The 20057-nt window shown below is 63.5% G+C and overlaps 2 protein-coding genes across 2 annotated transcripts in view; both read left to right on the forward strand.

Moving 5' to 3' along the window:
• The window catches only part of LOC115641681 (immunoglobulin superfamily member 1-like), a 162763-nt gene that overhangs the window by 76320 nt on the left and 66386 nt on the right, over positions 1–20057 (forward strand). The gene's annotated exons all lie outside the window — the stretch shown is intronic.
• LOC115641625 (voltage-dependent calcium channel gamma-6 subunit-like) lies at positions 7024–16945 on the forward strand. Its single transcript, XM_030544951.1, has 4 exons — positions 7024–7488; positions 13559–13633; positions 14020–14157; positions 16502–16945. Exons 1-4 carry the CDS (start codon positions 7164–7166, stop codon positions 16732–16734), a joined length of 771 nt encoding a protein of 256 aa, XP_030400811.1. The 5' UTR covers positions 7024–7163; the 3' UTR covers positions 16735–16945.

Raw genomic sequence — 20057 nt, forward strand, 5'->3', positions numbered from 1 at the left:
TGTTGGGTATTTTCAAAGTGAGGGGTATCTCTCTGTTTTATTGCCCCTCCCCGACCTTTCTCTGTTCTTAATAGGGGCTCCCAGAGTGGGGGAATTGTCCCTCTAGGTTTGAGCTGTGGGTATTCCCTTCCCCCCAGGGCTTATAGGGGGAAGATCGGTGGCATGGCCAGGACCCCCCTACCCTGTAGCTATTCCCTGTTCCCCAGGGCTCATATGGACAATTCTCCTAAGCAGTCTAGATGACACGGTCCCTGTTGGGATATAAAATAAGCCATTTCCTCATACAATATGGACCGACAATAAACAGCCCTGCTGGGCTAGATGATCCATATACTAAACAGCCCTTGTCCGGTTATAGAGATCCTACCATAAACAGGCTGACAGGCAATGCCCAGCCCTCCCAGTGGTGATGGGCTACACAATAAACCAGCCTCCCCAGGCAGTAAATAAATACAGACCACGAAAGTGACTTCCCTTCTGAGCAATACGGGCCATATATGAAAGAGCCCTCCCAAGAAATAGCGACAGCATAATATCTACTGACCCCCAGTACGGGACCCTATCCAGGGGACCAGATTTTCCCAGCGCCTCCAAGCAGGACCAAGTATCCTGTTCAAATGAACGTCACATGTGGGACAACAGTGGTTCGAAACCTGGCACTGAGATGCGACCGCAGCTGGGGTGGGGCCTGGGGGCTGTTTATACAGCAGCCCCTCACCCAGTGCTGAAATGCCGCTGCCTCTGGGGGTGGGCTGAGGAGGCTGTTTATACAGGGACTCCTCGCCCGGCTGCCTCTGATGTGGGGCTGCTGTTTAGAAAAGGCTCCTTTACCCAGCGCTGAGATGCAGCCACCTCTGGGGTGATGGTGGTGGGGAGCTGTTTTTAAAGCAATCCCACACCCAATCTGAGAAACGCCGCCCTCTCACGCTGATCCTTCAAGACTAACTTCCTACTCCTCTTTGTTTCCTCTGCAGTAAATTCATCCTGTTTCCGTTGTCTTCCAATTCCCGCCCCCCGCCAAAAAATTAGAAACCTCTTCGTAAAACCTCTCTCTCCCCCAGCCTCACTTCCACACCCCTAGGGAGAGACCTATCTATAGCGAATCGGTGTTGAGCTTTTCTTAGGTTTTGGTTCTTATCAGTTCTGTTGATACTGGATTTTGCGCTGTCGGGAGAGGCCATGTTGGGTTGTGTTGCGTTTTTATGGTTTATTGATATGTTTTTGCGCCGTGTGCATGTGTTGTGTGTGTGTGGGGGGGGGGATTTGTTTTTAGCAGCCTCGGAGTGGGGAGGAGATGCACAGAGGAGAGAGGGAGAAAGTCCATCACCCAGAGACCAAATTGATTTTGTCTCTGCTCTAACCCCGTCGCGATAGGGGCAAGGGGCCTTTGTGTGCGATGTAGCGATTCCAAGCCCGTCCTTATCGAGTCCGACTTCCTGGAGAAGAACAGCGCTAGGGGCTGTACGAACGCAGAGCAAAAAGACAACCTCTTTAAATCAGTGCACTGGGCAGCAGACAGCCAGGCCCGAAGATGAAACAAAGGGCAGTTTTCATACCCCTATAGCCTGCAGTGTAACCTCTCCTGCTCTTTGGTTGGCATCCTCCCCTGTTCCCAACGGGCGATGTTACCCAAAAGTCCTTCCAGGGGGAGGAACTATCAGACAATCCTCTCCTGTTGTTCTGAGTGGGGTTTAGCCAGGGGTTAGTTAGCTATTTATTTATTTATTTTTCTCTCTTTCTTCTCAGGCCCCCCCCACGTCTCCCCCCCCCCGGTTTCAGTTGTTCATTTCACGGAGATGGGGGGGAGGATTTGTGTCGGGGAGGGGAAGAGGGGGAATTGATTTTTGCTTTCCTGGTTTTTGTGCCGTCCAGACGGAAAAAAAAAACAAACAAAAAATGAAAAGAACTTGAAAACTTTTGTGAAAAAAAAAATCAAAAAGGACCCAAAAAAAAAAAAGTTGAAAAAGTTACAGAAAAGCAAGAAAAAAAGAAAACCGTGGAGCCGCCGTGTCAGCCAGTGGGAGTCAGCCGTCTCAAGTGCGTTTCGTATAAAAGGGAAAACAAATGATATATATATATATATATAAAAACAAAGAAAATACTCAAAAAAAATAATAAAAAACTAACCAACCCCCAACCCAGCTGTTGTGGTCCTGGTGATACAAAGGAAGAATACAACGAACCAGTTCAATGTGAAAAGCTACAACGAAAAAACTCACCCAGATGCATGGATTTTTACTGGAGTCGCTCTTTAAAAATAAAGTACTATGGAAAACACAGGGAGGGTGCTTGTTTCATTGGGCTAGACCTGAGGTTAGTCCTGTTTGTTGCTTGTATCATTTGGTATTGACCAAGATTGGGCCGCTGGGCACTGCCCAGACACTGAGTCGCCGAGATCGGGGCCCCGTCGTGCTGGGCGCTGCCCAGACACAGAGTCACTGAGATCGAGGTCCCGTTGCACCGGGCACTGCCCAGACCCAGAGTCACTGAGATTGGGGCCCCGTCGTGCCGGGCACTGCCCTGACACAGAGTCACTGAGATCGGGGCCCCGTCGTGCCGGGCACTGCCCTGACACAGAGTCACTGAGATCGGGGCCCTGTTGCACCGGGAGCTGCCCAGACACAAAGTCACTGAGATTGTGGCCCCGTCACACAGGGCGCTGCCCAGATACAGAGTCACCGAGACTGGGACCCCATCGCGCTGGGTGCTGCCCAGACACAGAGTCACTGAGATTGGGGCCCCGTTGTGCCAGGCGCTGCCTGGACACAGAGTCACCGAGATCGGGCCCCATCACACTGGGCGCTGCCCAGCTACATAGAGAAAGTCCATTGAAAGAAGAGGCTTTCAGAAATGGTAGCTGATATATTTAGAACTGATTCTTTAACAAATCGTTCAGCATGGGCACAGAAGCGACCCCTCTGGGGTGGGGCCCTGGGGTGTGTTATACAGGGATTCCCTTGCCCAGTGCTGAGAGGTGCCGACTCGGGGGTGGGTCATGGGTTCTGGTTATTCAGGGAACCTCTCGCCCAGCAGCCCCGGGGCCAGCACCGCCTGCGAAAGGAGAGCACCCCCTGCAGAGCCCCCAGCCCGCTCCCTGCAGCCCCTGGTTTGTTCCCGGGGCGTCTGTCCTGGGCTGAACTCCCAGCCCCGGTGAAGCAGCCAACACAGACGCTCAGCTGGACTCAGCACTGGGCAGAGACACTGCTCAGCTCCTTCTGCCCTGGATCCTGGAATGCCGCACTGGGGGGCACAGGGCAGGAGGGCTGGCGGTGGGGGGAACCTCCGGGGGCTCTGTGGGGCAGGGGGCAGGAAGGCTGGCTGTGAGAGGAGCTCCCAGGGGCACTGTGGGGCAGGGGGCAGGAGGGCTGGCTGTGAGGGATGCTCCCAGGGGCTCTGTGGGGCAGGGGGCAGGAGGGCTGGCTGTGAGGGGAGCGCCCAGGGGGCTCTGTGGGGCAGGGGGCAGGAGGGCTGGCTGTGAGGGGAGCTCCAGGGGGCTCTGTTGGGCAGGGGCAGGAGGGCTGGCTGTGAGGGGAGCTCCCAGGGGCTCTGTGGGGCAGGGGGCAGGAGGGCTGGCTGTGAGGGGAGCGCCCAGGGGCTCTGTGGGGCAGGGGGCAGGAGGGCTGGCTGTGAGGGGAGCTCCAGGGGGCTCTGTTGGGCAGGGGCAGGAGGGCTGGCTGTGAGGGGGGCTCCCAGGGGGCTCTGTGGGGCAGGGGGCAGGAGGGCTGGCTGTGAGGGGAGCGCCCAGGGGCTCTGTGGGGCAGGGGGCAGGAGGGCTGGCTGTGAGGGGAGCTCCAGGGGGCTCTGTGGGGCAGGGGGCAGGAGGGCTGGCTGTGAGGGGGGCTCCCAGGGGGATCTGTGGGGCAGGGGGCAGGAGGGCTGGCTGTGAGGGGAGCTCCCAGGAGGCTCTGTGGGGCAGGGGGCAGGAGGGCTGGCTGTGAGGGGAGCGCCCAGGGGACTCTGTGGGGCAGGGGGCAGGAGGGCTGGCTGTGAGGGGAGCTCCCAGGGGGATCTGTGGGGCAGGGGGCAGGAGGGATGGCTGTGAGGGGGGCTCCCAGGGGGATCTGTGGGGCAGGGGGCAGGAGGGCTGGCTGTGAGTGGAGCTCCCGGGGGGCTCTGTGGAGCAGGGGGCAGGAGGGCTGGCTGTGAGGGGGGCTCCCAGGGGCTCTGTGGGGCAGGGGGCAGGAGGGCTGGCTGTGAGGGGAGCTCCCGGGGGATCTGTGGGGCAGAGGGCAGGAGGGCTGGCTGTGAGGGGGGCTCCCGGGGGATCTGTGGGGCAGGGGGCAGGAGGGCTGGCTGTGAGGGGGGCTCCCGGGGGATCTGTGGGGCAGAGGGCAGGAGGGCTGGCTGTGAGGGGAGCTCCCAGGGGCTCTGTGGGGCAGGGGGCAGGAGGGCTGGCTGTGAGGGGGGCTCCCAGGGGGCTCTGTGGGGCAGGGGGCAGGAGGGCTGGCTGTGAGGGGAGCTCCCAGGGGGCTCTGTGGGGCAGGGGGCAGGAGGGCTGGCTGTGAGGGGGGTTCCCAGGGGGATCTGTGGGGCAGGGGGCAGGAGGGCTGGCTGTGAGGGGAGCTCCCAGGAGGCTCTGTGGGGCAGGGGGCAGGAGGGCTGGCTGTGAGGGGAGCGCCCAGAGGGCTCTGTGGGGCAGGGGGCAGGAGGGCTGGCTGTGAGGGGAGCTCCCAGGGGACTCTGTGGGGCAGGGGGCAGGAGGGCTGGCTGTGAGGGGAGCTCCCAGGGGGATCTGTGGGGCAGGGGGCAGGAGGGCTGGCTGTGAGGGGGGCTCCCAGGGGGATCTGTGGGGCAGGGGGCAGGAGGGCTGGCTGTGAGGGGGGCTCCCAGGGGCTCTGTGGGGCAGGGGGCAGGAGGGCTGGCTGTGAGGGGAGCTCCCGGGGGATCTGTGGGGCAGGGGGCAGGAGGGCTGGCTGTGAGGGGGGCTCCCGGGGGCTCTGTGGGGCAGGGGGCAGGAGGGCTGGCTGTGAGGGGAGCTCCCGGGGGATCTGTGGGGCAGGGGGCAGGAGGGCTGGCTGTGAGGGGAGCTCCCAGGGGCTCTGTGGGGCAGGAGGCAGGAGGGCTGGCTGTGAGGGGAGCTCCCGGGGGCTCTGTGGGGCAGGGGGCAGGAGGGCTGGCTGTGAGGGGAGCTCCCAGGGGCTCTGTGGGGCAGGGGGCAGGAGGGCTGGCTGTGAGGGGAGCTCCCAGGGGATCTGTGGGGCAGGGGGCAGGAGGGCTGGCTGTGAGGGGAGCTCCCGGGGGATCTGTGGGGAAGAGGGCAGGAGGGCTGGCTGTGAGGGGGGCTCCCGGGGGATCTGTGGGGCAGGGGGCAGGAGGGCTGGCTGTGAGGGGAGCTCCCAGGGGGATCTGTGGGGCAGGGGGCAGGAGGGCTGGCTGTGAGGGGAGCTCCCAGGGGCTCTGTGGGGCAGGGGGCAGGAGGGCTGGCTGTGAGGGGGGTTCCCAGGGGGATCTGTGGGGCAGGGGGCAGGAGGGCTGGCTGTGAGGGGGGCTCCCAGGGGGATCTGTGGGGCAGGGGGCAGGAGGGCTGGCTGTGAGGGGGGCTCCCAGGGGGATCTGTGGGGCAGGGGGCAGGAGGGCTGGCTGTGAGGGGAGCTCCCAGGGGCTCTGTGGGGCAGGGGGCAGGAGGGCTGGCTGTGAGGGGAGCTCCCGGGGGATCTGTGGGGAAGAGGGCAGGAGGGCTGGCTGTGAGGGGGGCTCCCAGGGGGATCTGTGGGGCAGGGGGCAGGAGGGCTGGCTGTGAGGGGGGCTCCCGGGGGATCTGTGGGGCAGAGGGCAGGAGGGCTGGCTGTGAGGGGAGCTCCCAGGGGCTCTGTGGGGCAGGGGGCAGGAGGGCTGGCTGTGAGGGGGGCTCCCAGGGGGCTCTGTGGGGCAGGGGGCAGGAGGGCTGGCTGTGAGGGGAGCTCCCAGGGGGCTCTGTGGGGCAGGGGGCAGGAGGGCTGGCTGTGAGGGGGGTTCCCAGGGGGATCTGTGGGGCAGGGGGGCAGGAGGGCTGGCTGTGAGGGGAGCTCCCAGGAGGCTCTGTGGGGCAGGGGGCAGGAGGGCTGGCTGTGAGGGGAGCGCCCAGAGGGCTCTGTGGGGCAGGGGGCAGGAGGGCTGGCTGTGAGGGGAGCTCCCAGGGGGGATCTGTGGGGCAGGGGGCAGGAGGGCTGGCTGTGAGGGGGGCTCCCAGGGGGATCTGTGGGGCAGGGGGCAGGAGGGCTGGCTGTGAGGGGGGCTCCCAGGGGCTCTGTGGGGCAGGGGGCAGGAGGGCTGGCTGTGAGGGGAGCTCTCGGGGGATCTGTGGGGCAGGGGGCAGGAGGGCTGGCTGTGAGGGGGGCTCCCGGGGGCTCTGTGGGGCAGGGGGCAGGAGGGCTGGCTGTGAGGGGAGCTCCCGGGGGATCTGTGGGGCAGGGGGCAGGAGGGCTGGCTGTGAGGGGAGCTCCCAGGGGCTCTGTGGGGCAGGAGGCAGGAGGGCTGGCTGTGAGGGGAGCTCCCGGGGGCTCTGTGGGGCAGGGGGCAGGAGGGCTGGCTGTGAGGGGAGCTCCCGGGGGCTCTGTGGGGCAGGGGGCAGGAGGGCTGGCTGTGAGGGGAGCTCCCGGGGGATCTGTGGGGCAGAGGGCAGGAGGGCTGGCTGTGAGGGGAGCTCCCAGGGGGCTCTGTGGGGCAGGGGCAGGAGGGCTGGCTGTGAGGGGAGCTCCCAGGGGCTCTGTGGGGCAGGGGGCAGGAGGGCTGGCTGTGAGGGGAGCTCCCGGGGGATCTGTGGGGCAGGGGGCAGGAGGGCTGGCTGTGAGGGGAGCTCCCGGGGGATCTGTGGGGCAGGGGGCAGGAGGGCTGGCTGTGGGTGGGTGGGTGCCCCGTGGGCAGCTCCCAGCGCTGCATGTGCCTCTTTAAAACCCACGCGCCCAAGGCCTTAAAAATAGCTTCCATCGCCCTGGAGACGGGTGATGGCTCCTAGCAGGTGCGGGGCGTATTTACAGCCGGGGCCGCGGGTGCGAGCTACCAGGCGGCCTCTCGCTCAGCCAGCTGGGGGGGGCCGCTCGGCGGCAGGCGTCCGACCTGAGGAGCCTGCGGGTTGGAGGCGCAGAGCGTCGGCGCAGGGCGGCTGGGAGAAGCGCAGGAGGGCCGGGCAGGGCTCGGGGTCGGGGTTACGGTTAGGGTTAGCAGCGAGGTCAATCCCAGGAAGGATGATGTGGCCCAATTTTTTCCTCCAGGAGCAGGAGCGCATGGCTGGCTTGCGGGGCCGGGCGGGCGGCAAGCGGCGCCCGGCCCTCACCGACGCCCAGGAAGGGAAGATCAAGCTGGCCTTCTTCGTGGCCATCGTGGGGGTGACGCTGACCGTGCTGGCCGTGGGCACCGAGTTCTGGGTAGAGCTCAACACCTACAAGCAGAACCACAGCACCATGTGCGAGGCCGCCCACTTCGGCCTCTGGAAGTTCTGCTCCAAGAAGCTCTGGGTGGAGGACGTGGAGGTGGAGAGGGCGACCTGCGGCCCGGCCGAGCTGCCTGGAGGTGAGGAGAGCCTGGCTTATCCCCCCTCCTCTTCTTTCACACTTTCCTTCCTTCCCTCCTTCCACCTCCCTCCCTTCCTCCTTCCTTTCCTCCCCCCTCCTTCCTTCTTCCTCCCTTCCCTCCTTCCTTCCTCCCTCCCTCCTTCCTTCCTTCCACCTCCCTCCCTTCCTCCTTCCTTTCCTCCCCCTCCTTCCTTCTTCCTCCCTTCCTTCTTTCCTTCCCTCCCCCCTTCCTTCCTCCCTTCTCTCCCTCTCCTTCCTCCCTTCCTTCCTTCCTTCCACCTCCCTCCCTTCCTCCTTCCTCCCTTCCCTCCTTCCTTCCTCCTTCCTTCCTTCCCTCCTTTCTCCTTCCTTCCTTCCTTCCCTCCTTTCTCCTTCCTTCCTACCTTCCCTCCTTCCTCCCTTCCTTCCACCTCCCTCCCTTCCTCCTTCCTTTCCTCCCCCCTCCTTCCTTCTTCCTCCCTTCCCTCCTTCCTTCCTCCCTCCCTCCTTCCTTCCTTCCACCTCCCTCCCTTCCTCCTTCCTTTCCTCCCCCTCCTTCCTTCTTCCTCCCTTCCTTCTTTCCTTCCCTCCCTCCCTCCTTCCTTCCTTCCCTCCTTCCTCCTTTCCTTTCCATCCCCCATTCACTGCCTCTCTCCACCCACCCCAATAAACACCTACCTATCCCTATCCACGTCACCCACCCCCCAAAACACTTAGCTATCCCCATCCACCCCATCTATCTATCCATCTTCTTCCCTCCACCCCCATTCACTCCCTTTTCAGCCTTCACCCCCATCCACCTCCCCTTGACTCTGATAATTTTTCACAGCTGGAGTTTCATAAATAACCAGATGCCCTCACCCTCTCACGCTACCCACCCAGGTTCTGATCCCACTTGGGTCTGTGCAGGGGAGCTGGAAGCCAGGACTCCTGGGTTCTGTCCCTGGCTCTGGGAGGGGAGTGGGGCCTAGTGGTTAGAGCAGCAGGGCTGGGAGCCAGGACTCCTGGGTTCTGTCCCTGGCTTTCGGTTGAACGTATTCGGGCGTCTCCAGGAGAGTTTGCGGTTCTGTCTCTGCGCTTCTTTCTGACGCTGCAGCAGCAGCCGATGGCATCAGCCGAATTCCAGTCTGTGGGGAGGGCAGGGGTGGAGCGTGGTCCGAAAAGGGACTGGGGCCAGTTAAAGCGCCTCTTGGCTGGAAAGAGTGAAACTGGAGATCAAGGGCACTGGGGAGCTGCTCTGTGCCAGGGTCTGCTACCATCCCAACCAGGAAACATTCACTCAGCTGGGTATCTGGCCTCATTGAATCCACTGAAATGATGGCCAATTGCCTAAGGGGGAAAGGCCCCAGGCCCCATTCACTGCCCCCCCCAAGCCAGCCAGTCCCTGCCCTGGGGCCGGATGGGAGCTTGTGCCCCCTGGAGGGGAAAGGCCCCAGGCCCCATTTCACAACCCCTGGAGGTGTCCTAGGGGCTGTCTCCATGTGGATGTGTTTCTGGGATCGGGTAGGGTGCATGTTTAAAGTGAGATAGCTGCTCTGGTCCATTTCCTTCAGCCCTCCTGCAGCCCTCCCATCCACACCCCCTTTCCTCCCTCCCTCCCTCGCTCCCCCATCCATCCACCACACCCCCTCCCATCCACACCACCATTGCTCCCTCCCTCCATACAACCACTTCACCCCCTGCCATTCACCCTATCCCTCCCTCCCATCCATCGATCCTCCCTCCTTCCATCCCCTCCCATCCATCCTCCTCACACCCCTCCCATCCATCCACCCCATCCTTCCATCTATCCATCCATCCACTCCACCCCGTCCCATCCATCTACCGTCTATCCCTTCCTCCCTCTATCCACTCCACCCCTCCCATCCATCCACCTCCCATTCCTCCCTTCCTCCATCCATCCACCCCACCCCACTCCTCCCATCCATCCACCCCATCCTTCCATCTATCCATCCATCCACTCCACCCCGTCCCATCCATCTACTGCCTATCCCTCCCTCCCTCTATCCACTCCACCCCTCCCATCCCTCCCTCCATCCATCCACCTCACACTCCTCCATCCATCCACCCATCCCTCCCATCCATCCACCGCATCCCTCCATCCATCCATCCACCTCACACCCCTCTCATCCATCCACCCCATCCTTCCATCTATCCATCCATCCACTCCACCCCGTCCCATCCATCTACCGCCTATCCCTCCCTCCCTCTATCCACTCCATCCTTCCATCCCTCCATCTATCCACTCCACCCCGTCCCATCCATCTACCGCCTATCCCTCCCTCCCTCTATCCACTCCACCCCTCCCATCCCTCCATCCCTCCATCCACCTCACACTCCTCCATCCATCCACCCACCCATCCCTCCCATCCATCCACCTCGCATCCCTCCCATCCATCCACCCCATCCTTCCTTCCATCCATCCATCCATCTCACACTCCTCCATCCATCCACCCCATCCCTCCCCCATCCATCCACCCCATCCTTCCATCTATCCATCCATCCACTCCACCTCGTCCCATCCATCTACCGTCTATCCCTTCCTCCCTCTATCCATTCCACCCCTCCCATCCATCCACCTCCCATTCCTCCCTCCGTCCATCCACCCCATCCCTCCATCCATCCACTCCACCCCGTCCCATCCATCTACCGCCTATCCCTTCCTCTCTCTATCCACTCCACCCCTCCCATCCATCCACCCCCATTCTTCCCTTCCTCCGTCCATCCACTCCACCCCCCATCCATCCACTCCACCCCGTCCCATCCATCTACTGCCTATCCCTTCCTCTCTCTATCCACTCCACCCCTTCCATCCATCCACCCCATCCCTCCCTCCCTCCATCCACCTCACACCCCTCCCTCCATCCACTCCACTTCTTCCCATCAATCCACCCCCCATTCTTCTCTCCCTCCATCCACCCCACAGCCCTCCTTCCCTCCCTCCCTCCCTCCATTCTCACACACTCCTCCATCCATCCCCACATACCCCTCCATCTGTCCCTGTACATCCATTCATCCCATACCGCAGGGGTAGGCAATTTATGGCACGGGTGCTGAAGGCGGCATGCGAGTTGATTTTCAGTGGCACTCACACTGCCCGGGTCCTGGCCACCGGTCCGGAGGGCTCTGCATTTTAATTTAATTTTAAATGAAGCTTCTTAAACATTTTAAAAACCTTATATACTTCCCATACAACAATAGTTTAGATATATATTATAGACTTATAGAAAGAGACCTTCTAAAAACATTAATATGTATTATTGGCATGCAAAACCTTAAATCAGAGTGAATAAATGAAGACTCACACAGCACTTCTGAAAGGTTGCCGACCCCTGCCAAACAGACTCCATCTAGCCCCATGCACACCCGTCTGTCCATCCATCCACCCCCACCCACCCATCAAACCCCTCCATCCCTCCATCTATCCCACCCCACACCCATCCATCCAGTTACCTGGGGTTATTTCAACCCAAAACTCCTGGTAACTTTATTCTGTGTGAGGTGGTGTCAGGAAATAAATCAGGGGCAACTCGGCCCTCTGACAGAGAGAGCGCTCTCACTTCAAGCTATATTTTACTTAGTCTTAAGCTCTTTACACGCATCCGCAACAGGTTAGTAAAACACCTCAAAAAATCCCAGATTCCTATTTACCCAGGGTCTTGAGACGGTCTCCAGTGGATAACTGTAGACGTCCAGTGGCCTGCTGGCGGTCTCCAGGGGAACTTGAGAGGTGTCCAGGCATTCAAGTGTCCATGGAGCTCAGATTTCGTCCCCTTTTTATACCCATCTTGTTAGTATTACAGAGCTTGCTCATTAACAAAACTGCTGAGCAGATGCTAAGTTAAGGGTGGAGATTTCCAGCCTGACTAGTGGGCAATTTTCCATCAGTTAACCAGTTGTATAGCAATAGTTAACTATTGCCAGACTTCCGTCTTGCAAAACCATGTGCTTCGGAAAAACAACTCAAGCCAGGAGGGCAGAGGGTCATGTTTACTCCTTGAGGTCACTCACTTCACAGGGGGTCTGTCAGCTGTGCTAAGGGTTCAAAAACGTCTCCTTTTAGAAGCTTTCAGTAATCAGCATAACAACTGGAATTCCAGCTGCTGGCAGTGGTTTAAACATGTTACTGGGCTATGAAAAATCTGCTCCTACAACCCCATACATCCTCCATCCCCACACAATCCTCCCTCCCTCCATCCATCCCAGACACACGCCTCCATGCATCCCATACACATCCACCATCCATCCATCCTATACCCATCCACCATTCATCCATCCCATACACACCCCTCCATCCATCCCATACACATCCACCATCCATCCATCCTATACCCATCCACCATTCATCCATCCCATACACACCCCTCCATCCATCCCATACACATCCACCGTCCATCCAAACCTCTCCATTCATCCATCCATCCTTCCATCCATCCAACCCATACACACCTCTCCGTCCCTCCCGCCCTCCCTCTCTCCATCCATCCATCCATCCATCCAACCCATAAACACCTCTCCATCCATCCTTCTATTCATCCATCCATCCCTCCATCCACCCCACCCCCTCCCATCCATACACCCCTCCAATTTCTCCCTCCCTGCCTCCAGCCGTCCGTTCATCCATCCATCCATCCATCCATCCCCAGACACCCTCCAGCTTCACCCCAAGAGCTTGTTCAGCATGTCCAACAGAGACAAACTCATGGCAGGGACCTGTCCACTCCTCAGGGACCCGAGAGCCTCCCCCAGCATGTCCAGTGAGGCCCAGGCAGCGTTTTTAGAGTTGCCGGGATGTTTCCCAGCTGGAGCACAGCGATGGACACCCGGGGGGAACGGGATTGGACCACAAAGAGCCAGAATTGAAGCCATTGTCCGGCCAGGCCAAGCCTATGGCACAGTGGGTTGTACCGGCCTCCAGCTCCAGCTCTCCCTCAGTCAGTTCCCAGGTGCCGGAGACCCCGGCTCACACCTCCATGGCTTTGCTTCTCCAGCTGGGGTCTTTGCTCTGCTGTGGAGAGTGGGGAAATTTGTGCGCCCTGGGAGCCAGCATGGTCTTGCTGGCCCCGTTGGTGTCCTGGGTCAGTTTCAGCAAGTTCCTTGGTGAATCTTCATTCCACCCGCACCGGGAGGTAACATGCAGATACCTGTGTCTCTTAGCCAGCCCTGAGAGAAAACATCATCGCTTCCCCTTCCACTGGGGTGGCGGGTAGAGGGGAATGATGCACAGATAGGGGTCATAAAATATTACAAAAAAATCCCACTTGATCGTATCATCCACTTACCCCCTCCATCCACCCACCCATCCATCCGTACCCTTCCACCCCTCCATCCCACCCCCTTGCATCTCTCTCACTCTCAGGCTGATTCCCATCTGTGACGAAATTTGGGGAGTGTTAATAAATCTCCCTCCTTCCCCCAATTCCCAGCCCTTTGGGGAATGCGTTGGTACACTCACTTCGCTGCAGAAGGAGAAATTCCCGAGTTACATTTCTAGTGGGGGTGAGTTGGGGTGGTGGGGGAGGAAGACTCGGGGGCTGGGGTAAGTGAGGGGGCAGGTTGGGTGAGGCTAGTGAGTTTGGGGTGGAAGGTTCCTGCAGGAAGGTTTGGGGGAATTGGGTGCGTGTAGGGGGAGCCCAGGACTGGGATAGCAGGGGGCTGAGGGGCACTGGAGACCTGGGGGGCCAGGGAGCCCAGGGCTGGGATAGCAGGGGGCTGAGGGGCACTGGAGACCTGGGGGTCCAGGGAGCCCAGGGCTGGGATAGCAGGGGGCTGAGGGGCACTGGAGACCTGGGGGTCCAGGGAGCCCAGGGCTGGGATAGCAGGGGGCTGAGGGGCACTGGAGACCTGGGGGTCCAGGGAGCCCAGGGCTGGGATAGCAGGGGGCTGAGGGGCACTGGAGACCTGGGGGTCCAGGGAGCCCAGGGCTGGGATAGCAGGGGGTTACTAACTCACCCCACCTGACTCCTTCTCCTCAAACTCACCCCGACCACCCAGAGTGTTCACACTTCCTGATTCCCCATCCCCTTCTCTGCCCCCCCACCCCTGTTTACACCGTTCCTCTTTCTCCACCTTCCTTTCTCCCTTCCCAGAAGCCAACTGCTCCTACTTCAAATTCTTCAGCACGGGGGAGAACGCCCGCATTTTCCAGAGAACGACGAAAAAAGGTTAGGATGCCCCTGGATTGCACCGATGGGCCCATCTACCCCTGTATCCTGCCTCCTGCCTACCCCAGATCACACCCATGGGCCCATCTGCCCAGTATCCCGCCTCCTGCCTACCCCAGATCACACCCATGGGCCCATCTGCCCAGTATCCCGCCTCCTGCCTACCCCAGATCACACCCATGGGCCCATCTGCCCAGTATCCCGCCTCCTGCCTACCCCAGATCACACCCATGGGCCCATCTGCCCAGTAACCCGCCTCCTGCCTACCCCAGATCACCCCCATGGGCCCGTCTAGCCAAGGTTTCTTGGGCTGTCCTGGAGGCTGGCAGTGGGGGTTTTCCTCCCAGACGGGGGTAACTCTGTCTCCCCCCGCCCCACCCCCGCAGAGCTGAACATCGCGGCGGCCGTGATCTCTCTGCTGAGCATCACCCTGATGGTGATGGGCTCCCTCTGCATCACCATGGCGCTGAGCAAAGGGGTGGAGTTCCTGCTGAAACCCGCCTCCTGCTTCTTCCTGATCTCCGGTGGGTACCATCTCCCCCGCCCCCCGCCGAGCCCCCCGCCCCGCTCCCCGGCGCCCCCCGCCGAGCCCCCCGCCCCGCTCCCCGGTGCCCCCCGCCGAACCCCCTGCTGAGCCCCCCGGTGCCCCCTGCTGAGCCCCCCGCCCCGCTCCCCGGTGCCCCCCGCTGAGCCCCCTGCCCCGCTCCCCAGCGCCCCCCGCCGAGCCCCCTGCCCCGCTCCCCAGCGCCCCCCGCCGAACCCCCCTGCCGAGCCCCCTGCGCCGCTCCCCAGCGCCCCCCGCCGAGCCCCCTGCTGAGCCCCCTGCCCCGCTCCCCAGCGCCCCCCGCCGAACCCCCCTGCCGAGCCCCCTGCCCCGCTCCCCAGTGCCCCCCGCCGAGCCCCCTGCCCCGCTCCCCAGCGCCCCCCGCCGAGCCCCCTGCCCCGCTCCCCAGCGCCCCCTGCCGAGCCCCCCGCCCCGCTCCCCGGTGCCCCCTGCTGAGCCCCCTGCCCCGCTCCCCGGTGCCCCCCGCCGAGCCCCCTGCTGAGCCCCCCGCCCCGCTCCCCGGCGCCCCCCGCCGAGCCCCCTGCTGAGCCCCCTGCCCCGCTCCCCAGTGCCCCCCGCCCCGCCCCTTGCCGAGCCCCCTGCCCCGCTCCCCAGCGCCCCCCGCCGAACCCCCCTGCCGAGCCCCCTGCCCAGCTCCCCAGCGCCCCCCGCCCCGCCCCTTGCCGAGCCCCCTGCTGAGCCCCCTGCCCCGCTCCCCAGTGCCCCCCGCCCCGCCCCTTGCCGAGCCCCCTGCCCCGCTCCCCAGCGCCCCCCGGCGAACCCCCCTGCCGAGCCCCCTGCCCAGCTCCCCAGCGCCCCCCGCCCCGCCCCTTGCCGAGCCCCCTGCTGAGTCCCCTGCCCAGCTCCCCAGCGCCCCCCGCCCCGCCCCTTGCCGAGCCCCCTGCTGAGCCCCCTGCCCCGCTCCCCAGTGCCCCCCGCCCCGCCCCTTGCCGAGCCCCCTGCCCCGCTCCCCAGCGCCCCCCGCCGAACCCCCCTGCCGAGCCCCCTGCCCAGCTCCCCAGCGCCCCCCGCCCCGCCCCTTGCCGAGCCCCCTGCTGAGTCCCCTGCCCAGCTCCCCAGCGCCCCCCGCCCCGCCCCTTGCCGAGCCCCCCGCCGAGCCCCCTGCCCCGCTCCCCAGCGCCCCCTGCCGAGCCCCCTGCCCCGCTCCCCAGCGCCCCCTGCCGAGCCCCCTGCCCCTCTCCCCAGCGCCCCCTGCCGAGCCCCCTGCCGAGCCCCCTGCCCCGCTCCCCAGCGCCCCCCGCCGAGCCCCCTGCCCCGCTCCCCAGCGCCCCCCGCCGAGCCCCCCTGCCCCGCTCCCCAGCGCCCCCCCGCCGAGCCCCTTGCTGAGCCCCCTGCCCAGCTCCCCAGTGCCCCCGCCGAGCCCCTTGCCCCGCTCCCCAGCGCCCCCCGCCGAGCCCCCTGCCCCGCTCCCCAGCGCCCCCTGCCGAGCCCCCCGCCGAGCCCCCTGCCCCGCTCCCCAGCGCCCCCCGCTGAGCCTCCTGCCCCGCTCCCCAGCGCCCCCCCGCCGAACCCCCCTGCCGAGCCTCCTGCCCCGCTCCCCAGCGCCCCCCGCCGAACCCCCCTGCCGAACCCCCTGCCCCGCTCCCCAGCTGCCCCCGCCGAGCCCCCGGCTGAGCCCCCTGCCCCGCTCCCCAGCGCCCCCTGCCGAGCCCCTCGCCGAGCCCCCTGCCCCGCTCCCCAGCTGCCCCCGCCGAGCCCCCAGCTGAGCCCCCTGCCCCGCTCCCCAGCGCCCCCCGCCGAGCCCCCTGCCTCGCTCCCCAGTGCCCCCCGCCGAGCCCCCCGCCCCACTCCTCAGCGCCCCCCGCCGAGCTCCCCAGCGCCCCTCGTCCAGCCCCCTGCCGAGCCCCCTGCCCCGCTCCCCGGTGCCCCCCGCCGAGCCCCCTGCCCCTGCAGCCCAGCGCCCCCTGGGAAGCCCCCCACCCCACTCCCGGCAGCCCAGCGCCCACTGCTGAGCCCTCGCCCTGCTCCCGTTGCCCAGCGCCCCCTGCTGAGCCCCCATCCCTGCCCCTGCAGCCCAGTGCCCCCTCCTGAGCCCCCTGCCCCCCTCCCTGCTGCCCAGCGCCCCCTACCGAGCCCCCCTGCCCTGCTCCCCACAATCCAGCGCCCCTCCTGAGCTCCCACCCTGCCCCCTGCAGCCCAGGGCCCCCTACTGAGCCCCCACCCCACTCCCTGCAGCTCAAAGCCCCCCTACTGAGCCCCCACCCCACTCCCTGCAGCCCAGCGCCCACTGCTGAGCCCCCAGTCCTGCTCCCCGCAGCCCAGGGCCCCCTAGCGCCACTCCCACTCTCCCTCTCTACTGGCAGGGATCATGGTGCTGATCAGCCTGGAGGTTTTCCGCCATTCGGTGCGGTGGCTCATTGACAGCGACCAGAGCATACCGCTGGAATACGAGTACTCGTGGTCCGTGGCCTGCGCCGTGGCCGCCGGCGCCGTGCTGATCTTCGGCGGTGGCTGCTTCATCCTCCTCTCCCTCCCAGGCCTGCCCAAGAAGCTCTGGCAATGCTGCATTTGGAGCACCGCCACCAGCAGTGCCTGATGGACATGATCCTGGGGGGCCGTGAGCCAGAGTCTGGGGGTGGCGGGGTCACAGAGAAACTATTTCTTTATGCCCCACCTGGGGGGGCATCCTGCCTCAGATCAGCCCCCCCACCCCCACCTACCAATGAACCTCTGGGGATTTTACTGTTGCAAGGGAAGGGGCTGGAACATGGGATATTAAGAAAGAGGGTGGCATGATAACGAGATGGGTGGGGGGGAAGTGGAGGGATCAAATTAATAACCTCAGCAGGTCTGTATTTAATCCTAGGTTTTATAAATGGCTATTTTTAGCTGGAGGGGGTGTCTTTCTGATCTCAGTCCTACCCTCCCGGGGTCAATCCAGAGTCACTCTCAATTGCAATGGGAGCAGGGCTGAGTTCTGATCTCAGCCCTCTGGGGTCAATCTGGAGTCACCCCCAAATGCAATGGTGGCGTGGCTGGGTGCTGATCTCAGCTCCTGCTGTCAATCCCCCTGACTGCACTGGTGGCAGGGCCGGGTTCTGAGCTCAGCTCCTGATGTCAATCCAGAGTCACTCCCAATTGCAATGGGGGCAGGTCCGGGTTCTGATCTCAGCTCCTGGCAGCAATCCAGAGTCACCCCTGACTGCAGTGGGGGCAGGGCTGGGTTCTGCTCTCAGCTCCTGGTGTCAATCGAGAGTCACTCCCAATTGCAATGGAGGCAGGGCCGAGTTCTGATCTCAGCCCTCTGGGGTCAATCTGGAGTCACCCCCAAATGCAATGGTGGCGTGGCTGGGTGCTGATCTCAGCTCCTGCTGTCAATCCCCCTGACTGCACTGGGGGCAGGGTCAGGTTCTGAGCTCAGCTCCTGATGTCAATCCAGAGTCGCTCCCAATTGCAATGGGGGCAGGTCCGGGTTCTGATCTCAGCTCCTGGCAGCAATCCAGAGTCACCCCTGACTGCAGTGGGGGCAGGGCTGGGTTCTGCTCTCAGCTCCTGGTGTCAATCCAGAGTCACTCCCAATTGCAATGGAGGCAGGGCCGAGTTCTGATCTCAGCTCCTGGCAGCAATCCAGAGTCACTCCTGACTGCAATGGGGGCAGGGCCAGATTCTGATTTTAGCTTCCCAGGGTGTCAATCCAGAGTCCAGATTTACCCTGTGTAAACCGAGCTCAGAATTCAGGCCGCGTTAGGAATTAAGAACCGGCTCTTCGTGCGAATGTTGCTCAAGAACCATTGACTTTGTTTTCCAGACTGAAAATCACGTCCCTCAGTTCCACCAGGTGGGAAGGGGGGGGAATTGACAAAGACGCCTCTGATCTCCACTGGGCCGTGTGTGCCCTGCCCTGTGGGCTCTGCATGGGGCCCCCTCGATGGCCCACACTGTGCTGGGCAGCATTTTTGGTGCTGCCCCCAAAGTGGCGACTGGTGATATTTTTCAGTCTGCCCAAGACAGGAGCCATCTCCCCAGCCCCCCGTCGGTCGGGCCGCTCGGTCCCAGCCTCGGCATTAGACCTGGGCCGGTTCCTGTTGCTGCAGGCGACACGAGCCGGATGCATTTGGGTGGGTTGTGGCTTTGCTTGAGGGCGCTTTGGGCGAAAGTGAGCGTGAAAGGATGGGGTTCGTGGGGAAGGGAAGGTGGGAGGGGTGCAGGGCGGGGACTGGCTGGCTCGGAGGGCAGGGAATGGGGCATGGGGCCTCTCTCCCAGGGGGCGCCGGCTCTGATGTGCCCCAGGGCAGGGACTGGCTGGCTCGGAGGGCAGGGAATGGGGCATGGGGCCTCTCTCCCAGGGGGCGCCGGCTCTGATCTGCTCCAGGACAGGGACTGGCTGGCTCGGTGGAGGAGGGGGGCAGGGAATGGGGCAAGGGGCCTATCCCCTCTAGGGGGCGCCGGCTCTGATCTGCCCCAGGGCAGTGACTGGCTGGCTCGGAGGGCAGGGAATGGGGCATGGGGCCTCTCTCCCAGGGGGCGCCGGCTCTGATGTGCCCCAGGGCAGGGACTGGCTGGCTCGGAGGGCAGGGAATGGGGCATGGGGCCTCTCTCCCAGGGGGCGCCGGCTCTGATGTGCCCCAGGGCAGGGACTGGCTGGCTCGGAGGGCAGGGAATGGGGCATGGGGCCTCTCTCCCAGGGGGCGCCGGCTCTGATCTGCCCCAGGACAGGGACTGGCTGGTTCGGTGGAGGAGGGGGGCAGGGAATGGGGCAAGGGGCCTATCCCCTCTAGGGGGCACTGGCTCCTGTTTGGACAGGACATTGTTACAATCTGAAGCTGAAAGTTTGATGAAAAGGAACTGAGATAAATTTGGTGTGTGGGGGGGAAGTGGAAAGGTTCAGGGGTTGCGGTGAGTTTGGGAGGCTCAGGGGTGAGATGGGGAAGGTTTTGGGGAGGGAGAAGTTGGGGGGAGGTTTTGGGGGTCAGGGCATTGGGGGAAGGTTCAGGGGCCAAAAGGGGCGAGTGGGGGGAGGTTTGGGGGGAAGGGAAAGGTTTGGGGGCCCGGGAGATGAGTGGGGGGAGGTTTGGGGGAAGGAGGAGGTTAGGGGAAGGTTTGAGGGGCTCAGGGGTGAGTGGATGGAGGTTTGGGGGGAGGAGGATGTTGGGGGAAGGTTTGGGGGGGTTCAGAGGTGAGTGGGGGGAGGTTTGGGGGAGAGGGACACTGGGGAAGGTTTGGGGGGTCAGGGTGAGAGGTTTGGGGGGAGAGGGATGTTGGGGAAAGATTTGAGGGGGTCAGGAGTGAGTTGGTGGAGGTTTGGGGAGAGGAGGAGGTTTGGGAAAGGTTTGGGGGCCCCAGGGGTGAATGGGGGGTGGTTTGCGGAAGGTTTGGGGGCCTCAGGGTTGAGTAGGTGGAGGTTTGGTGGGAGAGGGACATTGGGGGAAGGTTTTGGGGGGTCAGGGTGAGTGGGAGAGGTTTGGGGGAAGGTGAAGGTTGGGGGAAGGTTGGGGGCCCCAGGGATGAGTGGGGGTAGGTTTGGGGGAAGGGGGAAGGTTTGGAGGCCCCAGGGGTGAGTTGGGGGAGGAGGAGGTTTGGGGAAGGTTTAGGGGCCCCAGGGGTGAGTGGGGGGAGGTTTGGGGGAAGGAGGAGGTTTGTGGACGTTTTGGGGGCCCCGGGGTGGGTGGGGGGAGGTTTGAAGGAAGGGAGAAGGTTTGGGGGCCCCAGAGGTGAGTGGGGGGAGGGGGAAGGTTTGGGGGCTCCAGGGGTGAGTAGGTGGAGGTTCAGGGGACGAAGAAGTTGGGGAAGGAGGGGAGTTGAGTGAGGAGGCCGCCGGTTGGGCAGGCTGGCACCGGCGGGCGCGACAGTCTGTGCAACGTGGTGAGGACAGCGCGTCCCTGGGCCCTGGGGCCGCAGGTTATTCTGGCCCAGTCCCGT

The sequence above is a fragment of the Gopherus evgoodei genome, unplaced genomic scaffold, assembly GCF_007399415.2.
Source record: "Gopherus evgoodei ecotype Sinaloan lineage unplaced genomic scaffold, rGopEvg1_v1.p scaffold_35_arrow_ctg1, whole genome shotgun sequence".
NCBI classification, from domain to species: Eukaryota; Metazoa; Chordata; order Testudines; family Testudinidae; genus Gopherus; species Gopherus evgoodei.

Coding starts and splice junctions, on each gene's coding strand:
- LOC115641625 (XM_030544951.1), top strand. CDS start 7,164: ATGATGTGGCCCAATTTTTTCCTCCAGGAGCAGGAGCGCATGGCTGGC. Junction 13,634..14,019: donor CCAGAGAACGACGAAAAAAG/GTTAGGATGCCC, acceptor CCACCCCCGCAG/AGCTGAACATCGCGGCGGCC. Junction 14,158..16,501: donor CTGCTTCTTCCTGATCTCCG/GTGGGTACCATC, acceptor CTCTACTGGCAG/GGATCATGGTGCTGATCAGC.